The sequence below is a fragment of the Tasmannia lanceolata genome, unplaced genomic scaffold (assembly GCF_043159265.1).
Source record: "Tasmannia lanceolata isolate RefF3 unplaced genomic scaffold, GAP_Taslan_0.1 ptg000015l, whole genome shotgun sequence".
NCBI classification, from domain to species: domain Eukaryota; kingdom Viridiplantae; phylum Streptophyta; class Magnoliopsida; order Canellales; family Winteraceae; genus Tasmannia; species Tasmannia lanceolata.
This window is the reverse complement of record NW_027518692.1, coordinates 44,608,619-44,624,214: the sequence shown is the minus strand read 5'-3', so window position 1 is coordinate 44,624,214 and position 15,596 is coordinate 44,608,619. Positions and strand designations below refer to the sequence as shown.

Below are 15,596 nucleotides of genomic sequence, written 5' to 3'. Positions count from 1 at the left end.
TTGATATCTTCAAAAATTTCAGTTTGTTAGCATCTAGTTTTGGTTGGAAACTATGCTAATGGATGTTGAAAATACTATGGGCGAGGAGTTTAGATCCTTGAACCCTGGGGGTTCTTGACTGAGTAGTCCAAATTATCTTCGTAAGCTGCAGATAGGATTATATGATTTTGAGCAGATGCCTAAAGCAAATTTTTCAAAATTGGGAAGTTCACTTTCTCATAGGATACACAATGTCTAGTCTACATCTAATAACCACTAAGAATCCTGCTAAGATATCATCCTCTTATTGTTAACACCCTCGCTTAGAGTATGACAACCATCCCCATTTCTCGAAAGACCACTTGTATTTCAGAATATGAGAAAGTGAAAACTACTGAAAAAAATGTTGATTACATACCTTAACAGCCCCTTCTTCAACGATTGACATTCGAGACAAACGATTCCAATCAAGACCAAAATGCCTTTTCAACTCCTCCATGAAAAAGAAGTTTATATCATATATGATCTTTGCAGCAAACAGTCATTGAAGCTTGTCAAGAAATAATATGGATAAAGAGGGCTAATAAATTGTCGCTAACAAATTAACAGAGAACACGTGAAGCTGTATCCTAAACGCACTTGTAAATGCCGTGGAAGAAGGCTCCCCAATAAATCAACCGGAATTTTCTCGAGGCCGTCAGGAAGTACAGAGTGAGTTGTGAAGGAGAAAATTTTGCATGCAATGTCCCATGCTTGACTCCAACCCAAATGTTCTTCGTCAACAAGCACCCGCATAACCTCAGCTATCGCAAGAGAAGGATGGGTATCATTCAGCTGTAGAGCCACCTGCAAGATAATATCAACTTGTGAACAATCTTGACTAAAACAAACTTGAGCACCATCACAAATTAGTCAAACAAACTAGCAAATTAGATTTTGGAACATGGAAGACATAGGTCAATGAAGTTTAATCAATAAAATTGAAGAATTTCCCAATCAAAAAGATACTGAGCAAAAGTAATCTATCAGGACCTCGTGGCATGCACATCTTGTTATTTATACAGAACTCAAACAAATTGTTAGAGCTGGGAGACGAACCTTCTCTGGAAACTCGTCAAAGCTACTGTGAGAATCTTTGAATCTCCGAATGATGTCTTGCAATGATGCTGAGACAAAGAAATATTGTTGTTTCAAGCGCAGTTCCTTCCCCTAAAACACAATAGTACCAAATTGACTGTTTTGAACGGAAAAATATGTATAATGGAAATAAATCTTTATCAAATAGGAAAACATAAACTAAGATATATACAACAGGGAAAAAAAAGATAGATGCAACAGAAACAGCACAAAAAGGAAGCAATTAACTAGTATTTATCGTTCTTTGCTACTCCGTGCCAGCTCCACGCCAAAGATTTCAATCAAATATGCCCTTAAGTACATCTAACTTCTTCAAAAATTGGCGCATAACTCACACATGGAGAGATGCAAATGCCACGGCCGACTTACTTTCAAAAGTTGATTACCCTTGTAAAAGAGGAATGTCCCTCTTTCTAATATCCCCTCATCTCTTGTAGCTATTGTATCCATGAATAGAACTGGAACTCTCTATGAAAAATTGTAAATCTTTTAGTTCATCCCATTAATACACGGGTAGGGGTCCGCCAAACCCCAGCTTGCCCACCAAAAAAAAAGTACATCTAGCTTTTCTAGGAAATTGATAAAAGAAAAAAAAAAAAAAAGGAAATTATATCAACACTCCAACATTTTAATAAGATGCGCAAAAGCATAAGATGCGCGAAAGCATCTTATCGTTTAGTATTTAAAGGGCTGTCAGAGGGATACTACAGTTCTCAAAAAGCTATTTCAAGCTCTTTAAATACTAAACGACAACATACTTCATGCATGCTATTATAACATTGCGTACGTGCCAATCAAATCCGTTGAATCCTTCTGAGGTGAAGTACATCAGCCCCTCTGCAGTCATTGATACACTGCTGCTGGGTGTCCCAAGTGATGAAAAGGGGCGCATTTATCATTTCCCACAAAAAAAAAGTCGGAACAACTGGAATGGAGGACGATAATTTTGGTTTGATTCCATTCCAGTTTCTTTCCCAGAACAGAATGGTCTGCAATTTTTGCTCTGAAAAGAACAAATTGACTACTATATAAAAGAGGAGAGAGAACAAGAAACTTCAATATAAGATATGCCTAAACAATATAAAATGAATAGCTTGATGAACATAAATTGCATAAACTATATTATGAAATTGGTCGCCTGACCCTAAATTTCAATCTATGAAATCTGCAGTTAAGAAAATAAGCACACACATGGCTGCTTTAGGGAAATTAAGAAGTCCGACTTAAAAAAAAAAAAAAAAAACAAGTGTACACACCCAGAGTTCAGGATGATGTACATTCTACATAATAGTTTCTGTAACGACCCGGATTTGGGGCAAATTTTTTAGACGTGATTTTTTTTTTTAAATCCCAAAATCCGAATAGCTACCCCAAAAGGGAAACAAGCGGACAAAAAAAAAACCCAAAACAACTCACAAGGTAAAGGCACTTTGCCCTACAAGGCCACATGGCCAAACACTCTTTCCTCGATCCCTTTAAACTCCCTTATTTTGTGTTAATATCATCGTGTCAACCTACAAGAATTGTAGTAACTGAGTCAGAACGAGCTGAACAAGATCCCTTAGTGGGCTCACATAATAAAAGGGCACGGTAATGACAATGATCCTTATCTTAATGAACAGAATAGGCAACAACTTGAATAGAGATATGGAAATTGAAATAAGAGTATGAGTACGATAGTCAAAAGACACGAGAACAAACAAAGAGGACATCAATAGATCATAGTAGATATAAATAACGCAAGAATCAAAACCTCGTATTGGAGGAAAAACATAGATAGGCATAGGAAAAAAAGTCACATCGTATACCAAAGTATACGGTCTCAAATCTAAATCATCATATGTATATATCCCAAGTCATCATCACCTGGCCGAAGCGGGTGGAAGCATAGGTCTTTATATATATGCCATTCATATATATAGGTCAATAACATTACCATACGACGACAAAGAATATAAGCATAAGATCATACGTCTTTTTTTCAAATCAAATTTTCAAAACTCTCATTTTTTTTTTGAAATTCCAAGGGTACAGAAATATGATGCATGAATATAGGGACCAAAACTATAATATCAAAACCATTAAAGGAACCATTATTATGAGAGTCCACTATCACTTACCTTAGTATTTGACAGTCGAAGAAGATGGAAAACTCTAAGTATTAATCGAGAACCAACCCTGAAGACGAAAAATCAATCGATGCAAAACCGTAGCTTTTCTTATTCCTTTCTTCTCGTCTGTCCCTTTCCTTCGATTATTAGGTGATTAAAAATAACCCTAGATGGGTTTATTTATAAACTTAGCCTAGAGTTTTATTTTAAGAAGGATTCTAATTATTAGATTTCTAATTATAATCTAATACTAACTTAAGAATGATAGAAATATCAATATTGGGTTTCCTAGCTTATTCTAATATATTATTAGTATTTAGGTTATATTAGGTTACTTTCACATTTATCTTTTTTTAAATAAAACAACTTAAAAGTTGCCTAATAAGACAAAACTCGTAACTATGCCTAACCCTAACAGAAAAAGAGTCATAACTTGCTCAAATCATGTCTGAATTGCTAAAACTTGGGTCCGTTGGATAGGTATTCAAAATACCCATCTACCGGGACCAAAATCATGTCGAACGGATAAGATTTGATGCCCAAAAAATTGGTTATACTAAAAAAAACGAAAATACACTGTTGTGATTTTTGGTCGGGGATCTACGGTCCAAATTTAATTAAGGTTATTAACTTTCTAGGCCCGTGTGGGGCCGAGTCTTTACATTCTACCCCCCTTAAAGGAATTTCGTCCCTGAAATTCGACTCCCCAGATTCCCTTAATAGTGCCCAATATTTTCGTTGGCACATAGAATGGTATGACACTCTGGATTTATGTGAGACGACTAATATTGCCCTTGGAGCTCACAACTAGTTTTCTTGGCTTCTGCCGACATAACTCGCTCATATGTAAAACCAGGCATCCCCGGTGCATGTGAGTTCGTTACGTGGTTCTTACAACACAATTGACTCATGTGCCTGCAGTACACACGAATTTATTGCGTCGTTTCCTATATGCTCCTTGCCTAGTTTCTCACATCTTTCTAGATACTAGCCTTAGGGACCTACAGCCTAAGCTTTGATACCAACTGGAACGACCCGGATTTGGGGCAAATTTTTTAGACATGATTTTTTTTTTTAAATCCCAAAATCCGAATAGCTACCCCAAAAGGGAAATAAGCGGACAAAAAAAAAAACCCAATAAAACTCACAAGGTAAAGGCACTTTGCCCGACAAGGCCACATGGCCAAACACTCTTTCCCCGATCCCTTTAAACTCCCTTATTTTGTGTTAATGTCATCGTGTCAACCTACAAGAACTGTAGTAATTGAGTCAGAACGAGCTGAACAAGATCCCTTAGTGGGCTCACATAATAAAATGGCACAGTAATGAAATTGCATTATAACAATGATCATTATATCAATTAACAGAATAGGCAACAACTTGAATAGAGATATGGAAATCGAAATAAGAGTATGAGTACGATAGTCAAAAGATATGAAAACAAACAAAGAGGACATCAATAGATCATAGTAGAGATAAATAACGCAAGAATCAAAACCTCGTATTGGAGGAAAAACATGGATAAGCACTGAAAAAAAAAAGTCACATTGTATACTAAAGTATACGGTCTCAAATCTAAATCATCATATATATATATATCCCAAGTCATCATCACCTGGCCGAAGCGGGTGGAAGCATAGGTCTTTATATATAGGCCATTCATATATATAGGTCAATAATATTACCATACGGCGACAAGGAATATATACATAAGATCATACGTCTTTTTTTCAAATCAAATTTTTAAAACTCTCCTTTTTTTTTGAAATTCCAAGGTACAGAAATATGATGCATGAATATAGGGACCAAAACTATAATATCAAAACCATTAAAGAAACCATTATTATGAGAGTCCACTATCACTTGCCTTAGTGTTTGACCGTCGAAGAAGATGGACGACTCTAAGCATTAATCGAGAAGCAAACTTGAAGACGGAAAATCAATCGATGCAAAACCGTAGCTTTTCTTATTCCTTTCTCCTTTCTTCTCGTCTCTCCCTTTCCTTGAATTATTAGGTGATTAAAAATAACCCTAGATGGGTTTATTTATAAACTTAGCCTAGAGTTTTATTTTAAGAAAGATTCTAATTATTAGATTTCTAATTATAATCTAATACTAACTTAAGAATGATGGAAATATCAATATTGGGTTTCCTAGCTTATTCTAATATATTATTAGTATTTAGGTTATATTAGGTTACTTTCACATTTATCTTTTTTTAAATAAACAACTTAAAAGTTGCCTAATAAGACAAAACTCGTAACTATGCCTAACCCTAACAGAAAAAGAGTCATAACTTGCTCAAATCATGTCCGAATTGCTAAAACTTGGGTCCGTTGAATAGGTATTCAAAATACCCATCTACCGGGACCAAAATCATGTCAAACGGACAAGATTTGATGCCCCAAAAATTGGTTATACTAAAAAAACGAAAATACACTGTTGTGATTTTTGGTCGGGGATCTACAGTCAAGATTTAATTAAGGTTATTAACTTTCTATGCCCGTGTGGGGGGGGGGGGGGGGGTCTTTACAGTTTCCTATAGAGGAAACCTACATAAATAGCATCATATAGCATTAAAAATGATTGGGAAATTTTCAGATTTCGGTGAGGACCGAGACTGAAACGTTCCGAAACCAAAATTGCTGAAATTTCAGAAAATTTTTGGAATTTTCGGCGATATTTTTTATGAAATACTAATTTTTTATTCCTTTACAGAATTTCGGCCCAAAAAAACGACATTTCAAGCGCCTTTACCGAATTTCGCCGAAATTTTGGGATTTTGGCTAAAATTTCGGTTTCGGTGAGGACCGAAATTACCCCCGAAACCGAAATTTAACCTTGATTGGAACACAAATATTTAATTCTTTATTTGAAAGCAAATTTCAATTATAGTAGGAAGAACATTTTTGTATTCAAGGTTAAAATTCATTTTAGCACTTTAGGATGGTACCAAAAAATGAATAGGAAAATTACGAAAAAAAAACTTTACAAACTTTATCAACAACGAAAAAAAAGAAAACCAAACTTTGAAAAAAAATATTAGAAACACCAATCATTTGTCCAAAATGACTTAGGAAAAATTTCCACCTATTTCATCTCATTAAAGGAGGAACTATTGCTTTAGTCCAGTGAGTATTAGGATATGGCATTTATATGGTCATGCCCCATCTCATGAATCATCCCAAAAATTTAGACGTCCCACAATTGCTTCAGAGGTTCTCTCTCGGAGGACATGATACTATTAACATTTTTTGAATGTTGGTAGTTATCCAAAATTTTGTGGCTTTTTTGTGATGATAAACTTTAGTGAAAGGGGTTTTTGTAATTTTTTCCAACTTAAGATAGAATAGACATTGGATTAGCAAACTCATTTGAATAAAAGATAACGTTTATGAAATTATTACCCAATCAACACTAATCAATATTTAGGGAAATTAAAAGGATGTCATCCGAATAGTGTAATTAGATTTCCACATAAATGAATTATGCCACCTAAACAGTGAAACTCTTAAACTGTAAATACAATTTAGCTGAAATTTATTTCAGGAAAAACCAATTTACTCATGTGATCAAATTATGCCCATCCAAACGACCTCGAATGTAAAGATAGCTACATTTCAATGGGCATCTTTACTTCTAAGAATAAGTAATGATCAGATCATTATTAAAAATCTCACACAACAAAAATAACCACACCAAAAAGAATTTAAGTTCCTTTCAGCACTCATAATCATAAAAAACATAAACATTGGTAAGATATTCATGTTTTTCAGTTTTGGATTTTTATTCTTTATATAATTATCAATTGCAAATTCGCTTCGTCAGAAAAAAAATTCAGTAACCTTTAGCCACACATGTTTGTGCTTCCATATGCTCATGCTGCACCATAGAAAAGTAAAGACATACCTGATAAGAACGATCATCAGGATACAAAACACTACTTATCGTCTCAGCTCTCTGCCGGTTTATAACAGAATTAATATAATCGCCAGTATTGAATGATTCCTGCAAAGAAAATTGAACAGCAAAGAACTTATAAAGTATTGAATGATTCCTGCCAAGAAAATTCAAGAGCAAAGTACTTATTAGTTTTGAATAATCCAAAAAACCCTTGAATTCCCAGATATCTAACCAGAGCAGTTTGAACAAAACCAGTTCCAAATGTAGGAAAATCTTTTCAAGTGAATGCTGAAAATCAAATAATAATCAGCAGGAACTATTTGACGTAGATTTCAACATTTGCTGGCAAGATGAGACCAATTGGCGTCCATTCTTTGGATTAAGGGAAATTTTATCACGTGAACTTTGTCCAAGTATGAAATGGACATTGGTGATCATTTTTTTTTTTTGTTGCAAACATTTAACTCTACGTTGAAAGCAGAATAAATGGATGAGGTCATGTTTTCTCTCTTCTAAAAAGCATTGTCAGTGTTATTGATTTGAAAAGTTGGAACACTCTCGGTGCTTACAAGAGAGATAATTGAGACGATAAGATAAAACGGAACTTGCCATGTTCAATGTAGCTATTTGTAATTTGAACATGTATCATAATCCGATTATCTAGCATCAATAATCATGGAAGTGAAAAAGCATGTGGGATGGAAAGAACTTCCTTCAAACACTTCTGACCCTATCCTCGCCAATGGTCAATGGCATCTTGGGGCCTGGAGTTGCCCGTGTGCATGTGGCCTAGCCTTTGGCTCTTTTCTTTCTTGTACCAAAAAAAAAAAAAATTTGTTTACTGAGGCCAAAACTCATATGGTGCTTTGCCATATTAGCTTATACAAATATAAGTAGCAAACATGTGATCGTACTCAAGAAACCAAGCTGTCGAAAATCTATTCTGGTGGAAAATGATTTTCAAACATAATAGCTGTACTTACTATATCACACTGTCCACTGGGTTTGGCTGCCCATAGGCGGAGATTTATTGTATTTCTCGTCCCATAACCGGGTATTGGGTTGTCATAAGCAATAGCCTCAACCTGTGTCACCAGTGAAATTAGTATTCCAAAAGACTAATATCAAGCCTTTCAGCAAAGCTTTGTTGTTCAATCTGATTATGTATTTTTACATACACCTAACTAAAAAAGGAATATTTGCTTGGAATAAAGCAATTGTTTCCTGAAAAGGGTAAAAAAATCTAGATACTGCATTACCATTTCTCCAGGAACCCAGACTTTACATTTTTCCCCATTCCAAAGCTCCTCTTCAACGGTCCCATAGAACTAATGAATCAGTAGATCACATTATAGACGGAAGAAATAGAATTTTTAGGCTAACAACAAGATGGAAAGAGAAAATGTCAAATAAGTAACACCAATGGAAATCTGGAGATGAATGAAATGGCTACTTGCATACCTTCACTGCATGTGAGAAATGAATGCGCTCTATCTCCCACGGGTTTCCAAAATTCAACCAATAGTCGGGTTGCTCATGCTGAAACCCATCCAATATAACCTGGCGGAACAATCCATACTGGTAGCGTAGTCCATAACTGCAAAATAATATAATGGTATTAATTTTCAATAGTTTCTACATCCATGCCTATTTACACAAAATAATATAATGGTATTAATTTTCAATAGTTTCTACATCCATGCCTATTTACTAGGGCTGCAACTCGAGCCGGGTAAAACCCGACCCGCATCGACCCGACCCGAAAATAGCCTGGGTCGGGTTCAGGTTTCATGGGTTTCGGGTCGAGCCGGGTTCAGCTTTCAAAAGCCCGCATGAATCTCGGGTCGAGCCGGGTTTGAAGGGGCCCGACCCGACCCGACCCGAGTTACATAAGTTATAGTATGTAAATTTTTTTCTATTGTTAGTTAAAAGTTAAAGGGATAATTACATTTACACCCCCTCTAGTTTCTGACACATCCACTTCCACCCCTATAGTTTAAAACATGACAAATACACCCCTGTAGTTTCAATTTGTTTAAGGTGGGCCCCCTCAGCTGAAGGTTCGTCCATAGATTGAAGGGTTAGGATGATCCGATGGAGCTGATTTTTTGGGCACACCCTATCTATGTCAAGACCCATCAAATGAACGCTTTGGATCATCCAAACAATGTGGGCCCACATTATTTGGATGATTTTTTGGTAGTGTTTGGATTCGGGTAGGGGCCCACATTATTTGGATGATCCAAAGCATTCATTTGATGGGTCCTGACATAGATATGGTGTGCCCAAAAAGTCAGCTCAATCGGATCATCCTAACCCTTCAATCTATGGACGAACCTTCAGCTGAGGGGGCAAACCTTAAACAAATTGAAACTACAGGGGTGTATTTGTCATGTTTTAAACTATAGGGGTGGAAGTGGATGTGTCAGAAACTAGAGGGGGTGTAAATGTAATTATCCCAAAGTTAAAAGTGAAAACCCATGCACCCACTGTTACGGTATGTGAGTGTAATTTCTGCTTCTATGAGTTGAGTTGATTCAAGTGTTTGATTCAGCATTGTTTGATTGTAATTACAACATTGTTTGATTACAGCATTGTTTGATTCAAGTGTGATGTGAGTGTAATTACATCATTGTTTGATTCAAGTGTAATGTGAGTGTAATTTCTGCTTCTATGAGTTGAGTTGCCTTGCCAAACAAGAATTTTCCTTAAAAATTTGCGTCAACGTGAAAAAACCCGACCCGAACCGAACCGACCCGAGATTTATCATGGGTAGGGCCGGGTTTGGGAATCGTGGGTTTTCCGAAAAAAAACCCGACCCGACCCGACCCGAGATATTTCTCGGGTAGGGTTGGGTTCTCCAAAACCCGACCCGCCCGACCCGAGTTGCAGCCCTACTATTTACACAAAATAATATAATGGTATTAATTTTCAATAGTTTCTACATCCATGCCTATTTACAAAAAACGGATTGACAAATGTTGATGCAAAATAAATTGAAGAGTTTGAATCAAGCAAATCAGAATGCAGAACCCCCACAATAAAATTCCAGAGACCTACAGATTCTTCCCCTAAAAGGCAGCAACAAGAAACCTTCTAATGAGCAATCAGGGATTTCAATAAAAAAATATTGAAAGCAATAAACTTCTTATTATATGTAACAAACGTATAGATATGTTATACGGAGACAAGCAGTAAAATGCATACCCCCAAGCAGGAAAATCTAATGTTGCTAAAGAATCCATTTGACATGCCGAAAGGCGAGCTAGGCCTCCATTACCAAGGGAAGCATCCCCTTCCTTCAAACACCACAATGAAAAACTTAACTCATAAGAAGCAAATATGATTGGCCATTGTAGCTAAGGAACAAACAAAAGAAACAAAGACAATGTGATCACTAACACATCACCTGAAAGGTAAACATGTAGGTGCATATGGTTAATTGTTTTACAAAAAAGATGTAAAGAGATAAGGCCAAAGCAGTGGCTCGGATAATATCATCTGCAAGTGCAGTAGATTCGCCATTGTGACATAGATACAACAATACAACCGCGGAAACTTACATCCCGCTGTGGGGCAAGATCGAACATTCAAATAATCCAACTAATAGAGACAGGATATATTCCTAACCTGCTCGGCCAACACTTCAAACTCAAAGCCGAGTTGGTTTAAAGCATCGGCATATTGGTCTCTTATGCCCAAATTTGTAATGCTATTTGATAACGAACGACCTGAGATGACCAAGTGGCAGAATTTATCAGGAGTCCTATGGATGAAAGCAGAATGGCAAAAACATATATCTAATGTAATATACAACAAGCAAAATACGCTGAAATTATGTTAAAAATTACCCATACAAAAAGAACTAATGAAATAAAAATTTCTGTTGCCCACAATTGAGGAATATCAAAAGAAAAGTGTTGGATTTGGGTCATTTTACACTGCAGAAATAGAGAACATGGAGACAGCTCAAAAAATGTGTACAAAGGAATACACGTAACATACCATTCAAAAAAAAAAAAAGGAATACATGTAACAATGTTATCTTTTCATTTTCATTCAAAACTAAGATACACAGCCAGTCAAGGTGCCAGATTTCATCATTCAAACTCCAGAAATAGATGCCAATATTACTGCCACTATCGTTCCCTCTCTCCTTTACACTAGCATGTATGAAGCATCAGCAGCTTAACCACTTCATCCACACTGCTCACTACCATTACAACCATGTGCAGTCATATTGTCTTCCAAACAAAAAAACTTAGCTGGATTGCACTGTTCAATAAAAACGAATCTTATTTTGACATTGAGGACTTTCACTCATAAAGAAACAAAATATATAAAATCTTCAAAGGCCACTTTATTTTATTGCTGAGTATGAGGAACTTGTTCATAGATGATGAAAAAAATGGCAACCAATACTTCATTATTATGAATAGTGAGCCTTGTCCTGGTTGGAAAAATGCTTTATGCTAGTGAAACTGATGTAAGAGTCAATTAACGAGTCAAGCAGAAACTAGTACCGAACAAATATAAACTACAACAACTAATTCATAAAGTTATTAAAAATTTAACATACCCATAAGAAACTCCAAAGAAAGGAAGTACAGTTGCTTCGGGTCTTTCCTCTTAAAGTATTGTTGTGTATCATGCCAACGCTCAATCAAGCGGTCCCTTACACTGTGCGACAATGCCTAAATGGATCATAAAAACAAAAGATAGGTTATTATGTCTTGCCACTAGACAAGCGGATATCTAACACCATGACATTTCGAGTCATATTCATGGATGGTAATTACCTGGAAAAAAAATAACGGCCATATATACTGACATAAAATTTATAAACGACAAAGATTACAATACTTCAAACAAAACTCAAAAGAGAAAACTTCCTGAAAATAAAGATTTATCAAACTATGTAGACTATTTTACTCGAGACCAGAGTCTTGCCACACTATAATAACGTGGAAATTACAAAAGCAAAAGATATGATTACAAACCTAGAAGCCATTTAGGGACTATCAGATAACTTTCACTGAAATTGCTAAGATAGAGCATGGAAATCACAAAAGCAAAAGATATGATTGCAAATCTAGAAACTACTTAAGCACTATCAGATAACCTTGACTGATATGCTAAGATAATTAAATATTTATCTTTTCCACTAATAGGGGAATTATTGCAACAAATTATAGCACAAGCACGTAAGTCTATGTTTTCATATCTTTGTCTAGGCCTTTTCAACGTCTTCCCTTTCATAGGTAAACTAAAGCAAGTAGGGAAGATTTTACTCATATCTGCTCTGTCACCTGGGAAGTCGAATTACTAGGATGCAAGTCAGACAAACCACCTACTAAGCCTAACAGATTAGAATATGGGCCAGATTTAGGCTAGAAATTTAGGACCTGTTGGGTTGGAAGGAAAGGCCTTTCCACATAGAAAGAGCTTTCCTTGGGAAGCCTTCTTCTTTCCATTACTTGCGGAAAAAAAATTAACTTTTTGGTTGAGCAAATATGAATACGCAAACATTTTTCTAAAAAAAGTATTTCTCCTATTTGGATGCTTGTTACCTGGAAAAAGGCGATGAATAGTTCGCTAGTTCTAATCAATGACATAGTAAAGAAAGTGCAGCCCACATATATGCTAATGAGTTATATATTAGTTAAAAACAAGGAACCCTACAAGTACACTAATAAGTGATCTATCATTCAAAAAAAAAAAATACTAATAAGTGATCTACTATTGGGTCTAAGATGGAGGGCCAATGTCCAAAAACCAATTGGACCTACATATAAAGTAATTATTCTTATACTAGTGGGAGCCTATATAGAGGGCCTAATGGCCAAAAAGACAATGGAATGCACCCGTAGGTTAATCAGTGATCTACTAGCAGTCTAGCAGACCTACGATGTAGGCCCTGTTGACCAGAAACTATTGAGGCCTGCATGTATAGCAATTAGTAATAAATTAGTGGGGCCGACATATAGGGCCTAATGGCAAAACAAAAAAAAAAGGATCCCACATGTATATTAATAACTAATTTATTAGTTGCGCTAAGATGAGGTTCCAATGATGACAAAAAAAAAGGGGCTCACAGATAGTGATCAGTTACATATTAGTGGGGTCCACCTAGAGGGCATAATGGCTAAAAAATAATGGAGCCAACCATATATACTAATCAGTGATCTACTAGTGGAGTATGGAGGATACACCAATAAAAACCAAAGGCACCATATATAGTAACGAGTTATATAATAGTGGGGCCTACACAGAGGGTCTAATGACAAAACAAAACAAGAAACAATGAGCCCCAATGTATATTAATCAATGATCTGTTGGTGGAGCTAAGATTGAGAGCACAACGGCAAAAAAGTAATGGAACCCACATATATTGTAACAAGTTATATACTAATTACCAAAAACTAATGGAACCCACACTTGCCAAGTTGCCGCTGTTGCTCAAAATTTCCTTCGAGATGGAAAATTTTAGGAGGAAAATGGGTGCTTTCTTTCTAGATGGAAAGGTCTTTCAATCTTGGAAAGTTTTTCCATGACCACTTGAAGGTTTTCCTTTCACCAAGTTTCTACTACTTTCTTACCAACCAAGCAGGCCCTTAGGAGGTTAAATGTGTAGACTGGGATTATATTGGAATAGTCTAACAAAAATATTAGGAGCATCTCACTTTATTTATCATTGAATTCATAAATTAAAAGGGATCCTCTTAGATGGTTTAAATCTATCGGTTTTACATTTTCCAAGGTAAAGACTATCGATCTATCCATAGATATCCAGCATCAGATATCTTGAACTTACGCATCAGGTGTTAACCTAAGTTTTATAATTTCAATATAGCAATAATCAACAGCGTGTGCTCCTAAGGAGGTCTGATGGAGCACTAAAAAGTTTAACGAGGTATACAAGATAAGTGGTCATGAATTACTATTTAATGCAGATAATCATATGTTACTAAGCATTTGTGTAACAGAGATCAGCATACTACAACTTATGCAATATATAGTTGTTTCGTGAGTTGAAATATTTACTTTAGGTTTCTTTCCTTATGAGATTGGTTTTCTATATCAACCATCCTATATTTTGCATTGAGTTAACCCCACACAACCATCCTATATTTTGCATTGAGTGATATTCCCATCAATCATTGCATACCACTACAAGTATACAGCATGTACTGAGATTCATTATGTTATTCAGGAAACAATTCTATCAAGAGACATTGCCACAGTTAATGTTCAAAGCACACAGCTGACCAGCTGTGACAGGCAAACCAAAAACCATGTAATACCTCAAATACATACACATAAAGTAATCTACTCTGTTCTGAGAAATGAGAAACAACGAATCCAACCATAATGCAAATCAAACACCTCATAAACATCTTTCAGTAGAAAAAATAAATAGATGAAATTACCTGATAAGCCTCGAAATCATCGAAGCTGAATCGCGATCTTGCCACTGTATACTCAACATGATCCAAAATGTCCTTCTGAAGGCTAACAGGATCGTTCTTGAGGAATCCATCCATCAGCCCAAACATCTTTTCAGCCTTTGCCTTCCGATCCTCAGAACTCGGCAACAATCCAGCTCTCCTCACCACAAACCCTCTCGAAGCTCGCACCGGAACCCTAGCCACCTCGTCACCATCATTAAGCGCCTCAAATAGCGCCTTCTTTATCAGATCCAAGCTCTCTTTGTCCTCAATCTTATTCCCATGGGAATCAGTGACGAAGAACTTCTTTACAAAGAAATCGCCCTCGAACTCGACAGTCGCCCTATCGATACGCAATCCGAGGACTTTGAAAACCCTAGTAATGACCTGGAGAAGGCCGATCCTGTTGCGAGCTTTGACCACGAAACAGGTGGAATCGGAATCGGAGTTTTCGACGGTTAGGGTCGCGGTTTCGGAGATTTCTTCGTGTTTTTCGATGGCTCGGAGGCGCCAGTCTTGGAAGGAGTTGTTGCAGGGGAGAAGAAGAGAGGGATAGGGTTTTGAGAATTTGGAAATGGTGGAGATTAGAGGAAAGAGAGATGGAGAAGAGAGGTTGGAGTAGGAAGAGGTGGGAAGAACAAAAGAGGGTGAGATTGCTGACATAATAATAATCAGGTTTGGAAAGCAAATCTAGGGTTTGGATTTCGAGCTTTTGCCAATGAAGTTAACAGTGTTGAAAACCAAAAAGAGAAGCCTCATGAGCTCTGCTTCCACTTCAAAAGAATCCTGTGATAATGATACCACCTTCCTTCGTGATTCGGATTTTTAAAGAAGGTTCGAGTACCAAAATCGGATCCACTTTATGCGCATTATAATTACTTGGGCCACCCCCTGCCGGTGTAAAAGGTTGTCATTCATAAATACGCTAAGGGGCATGCCTGATGAAGAAAAGGGAACGAATATATTTCCCTATTTTTATTAACTAAAATATGAGTGGGGCCTACAATTTCTACGATCC

The 15,596-nt window shown here is 36.4% G+C and overlaps 1 protein-coding gene across 1 annotated transcript in view; it reads right to left on the bottom strand.

The window, feature by feature from the left end:
• LOC143847500 (uncharacterized) overlaps positions 1-15,480 on the bottom strand; it is a 40,810-nt gene extending 25,330 nt beyond the window's left edge. The window contains exons 1-11 of the mRNA XM_077356350.1: positions 14,561-15,480; positions 11,710-11,824; positions 10,761-10,861; positions 10,338-10,429; positions 8,592-8,727; positions 8,390-8,458; positions 8,114-8,215; positions 7,137-7,235; positions 1,078-1,188; positions 619-825; positions 398-505 (exon numbers count right to left, since the gene is read on the bottom strand). Of these exons, the coding sequence (XP_077212465.1) occupies positions 398-505; positions 619-825; positions 1,078-1,188; positions 7,137-7,235; positions 8,114-8,215; positions 8,390-8,458; positions 8,592-8,727; positions 10,338-10,429; positions 10,761-10,861; positions 11,710-11,824; positions 14,561-15,241 (1,821 nt within the window). The 5' untranslated portion in view covers positions 15,242-15,480. The remainder of the gene's footprint in view (positions 1-397; positions 506-618; positions 826-1,077; positions 1,189-7,136; positions 7,236-8,113; positions 8,216-8,389; positions 8,459-8,591; positions 8,728-10,337; positions 10,430-10,760; positions 10,862-11,709; positions 11,825-14,560) is intronic.
• Between the last annotated feature and the right edge of the window lie 116 nt (positions 15,481-15,596).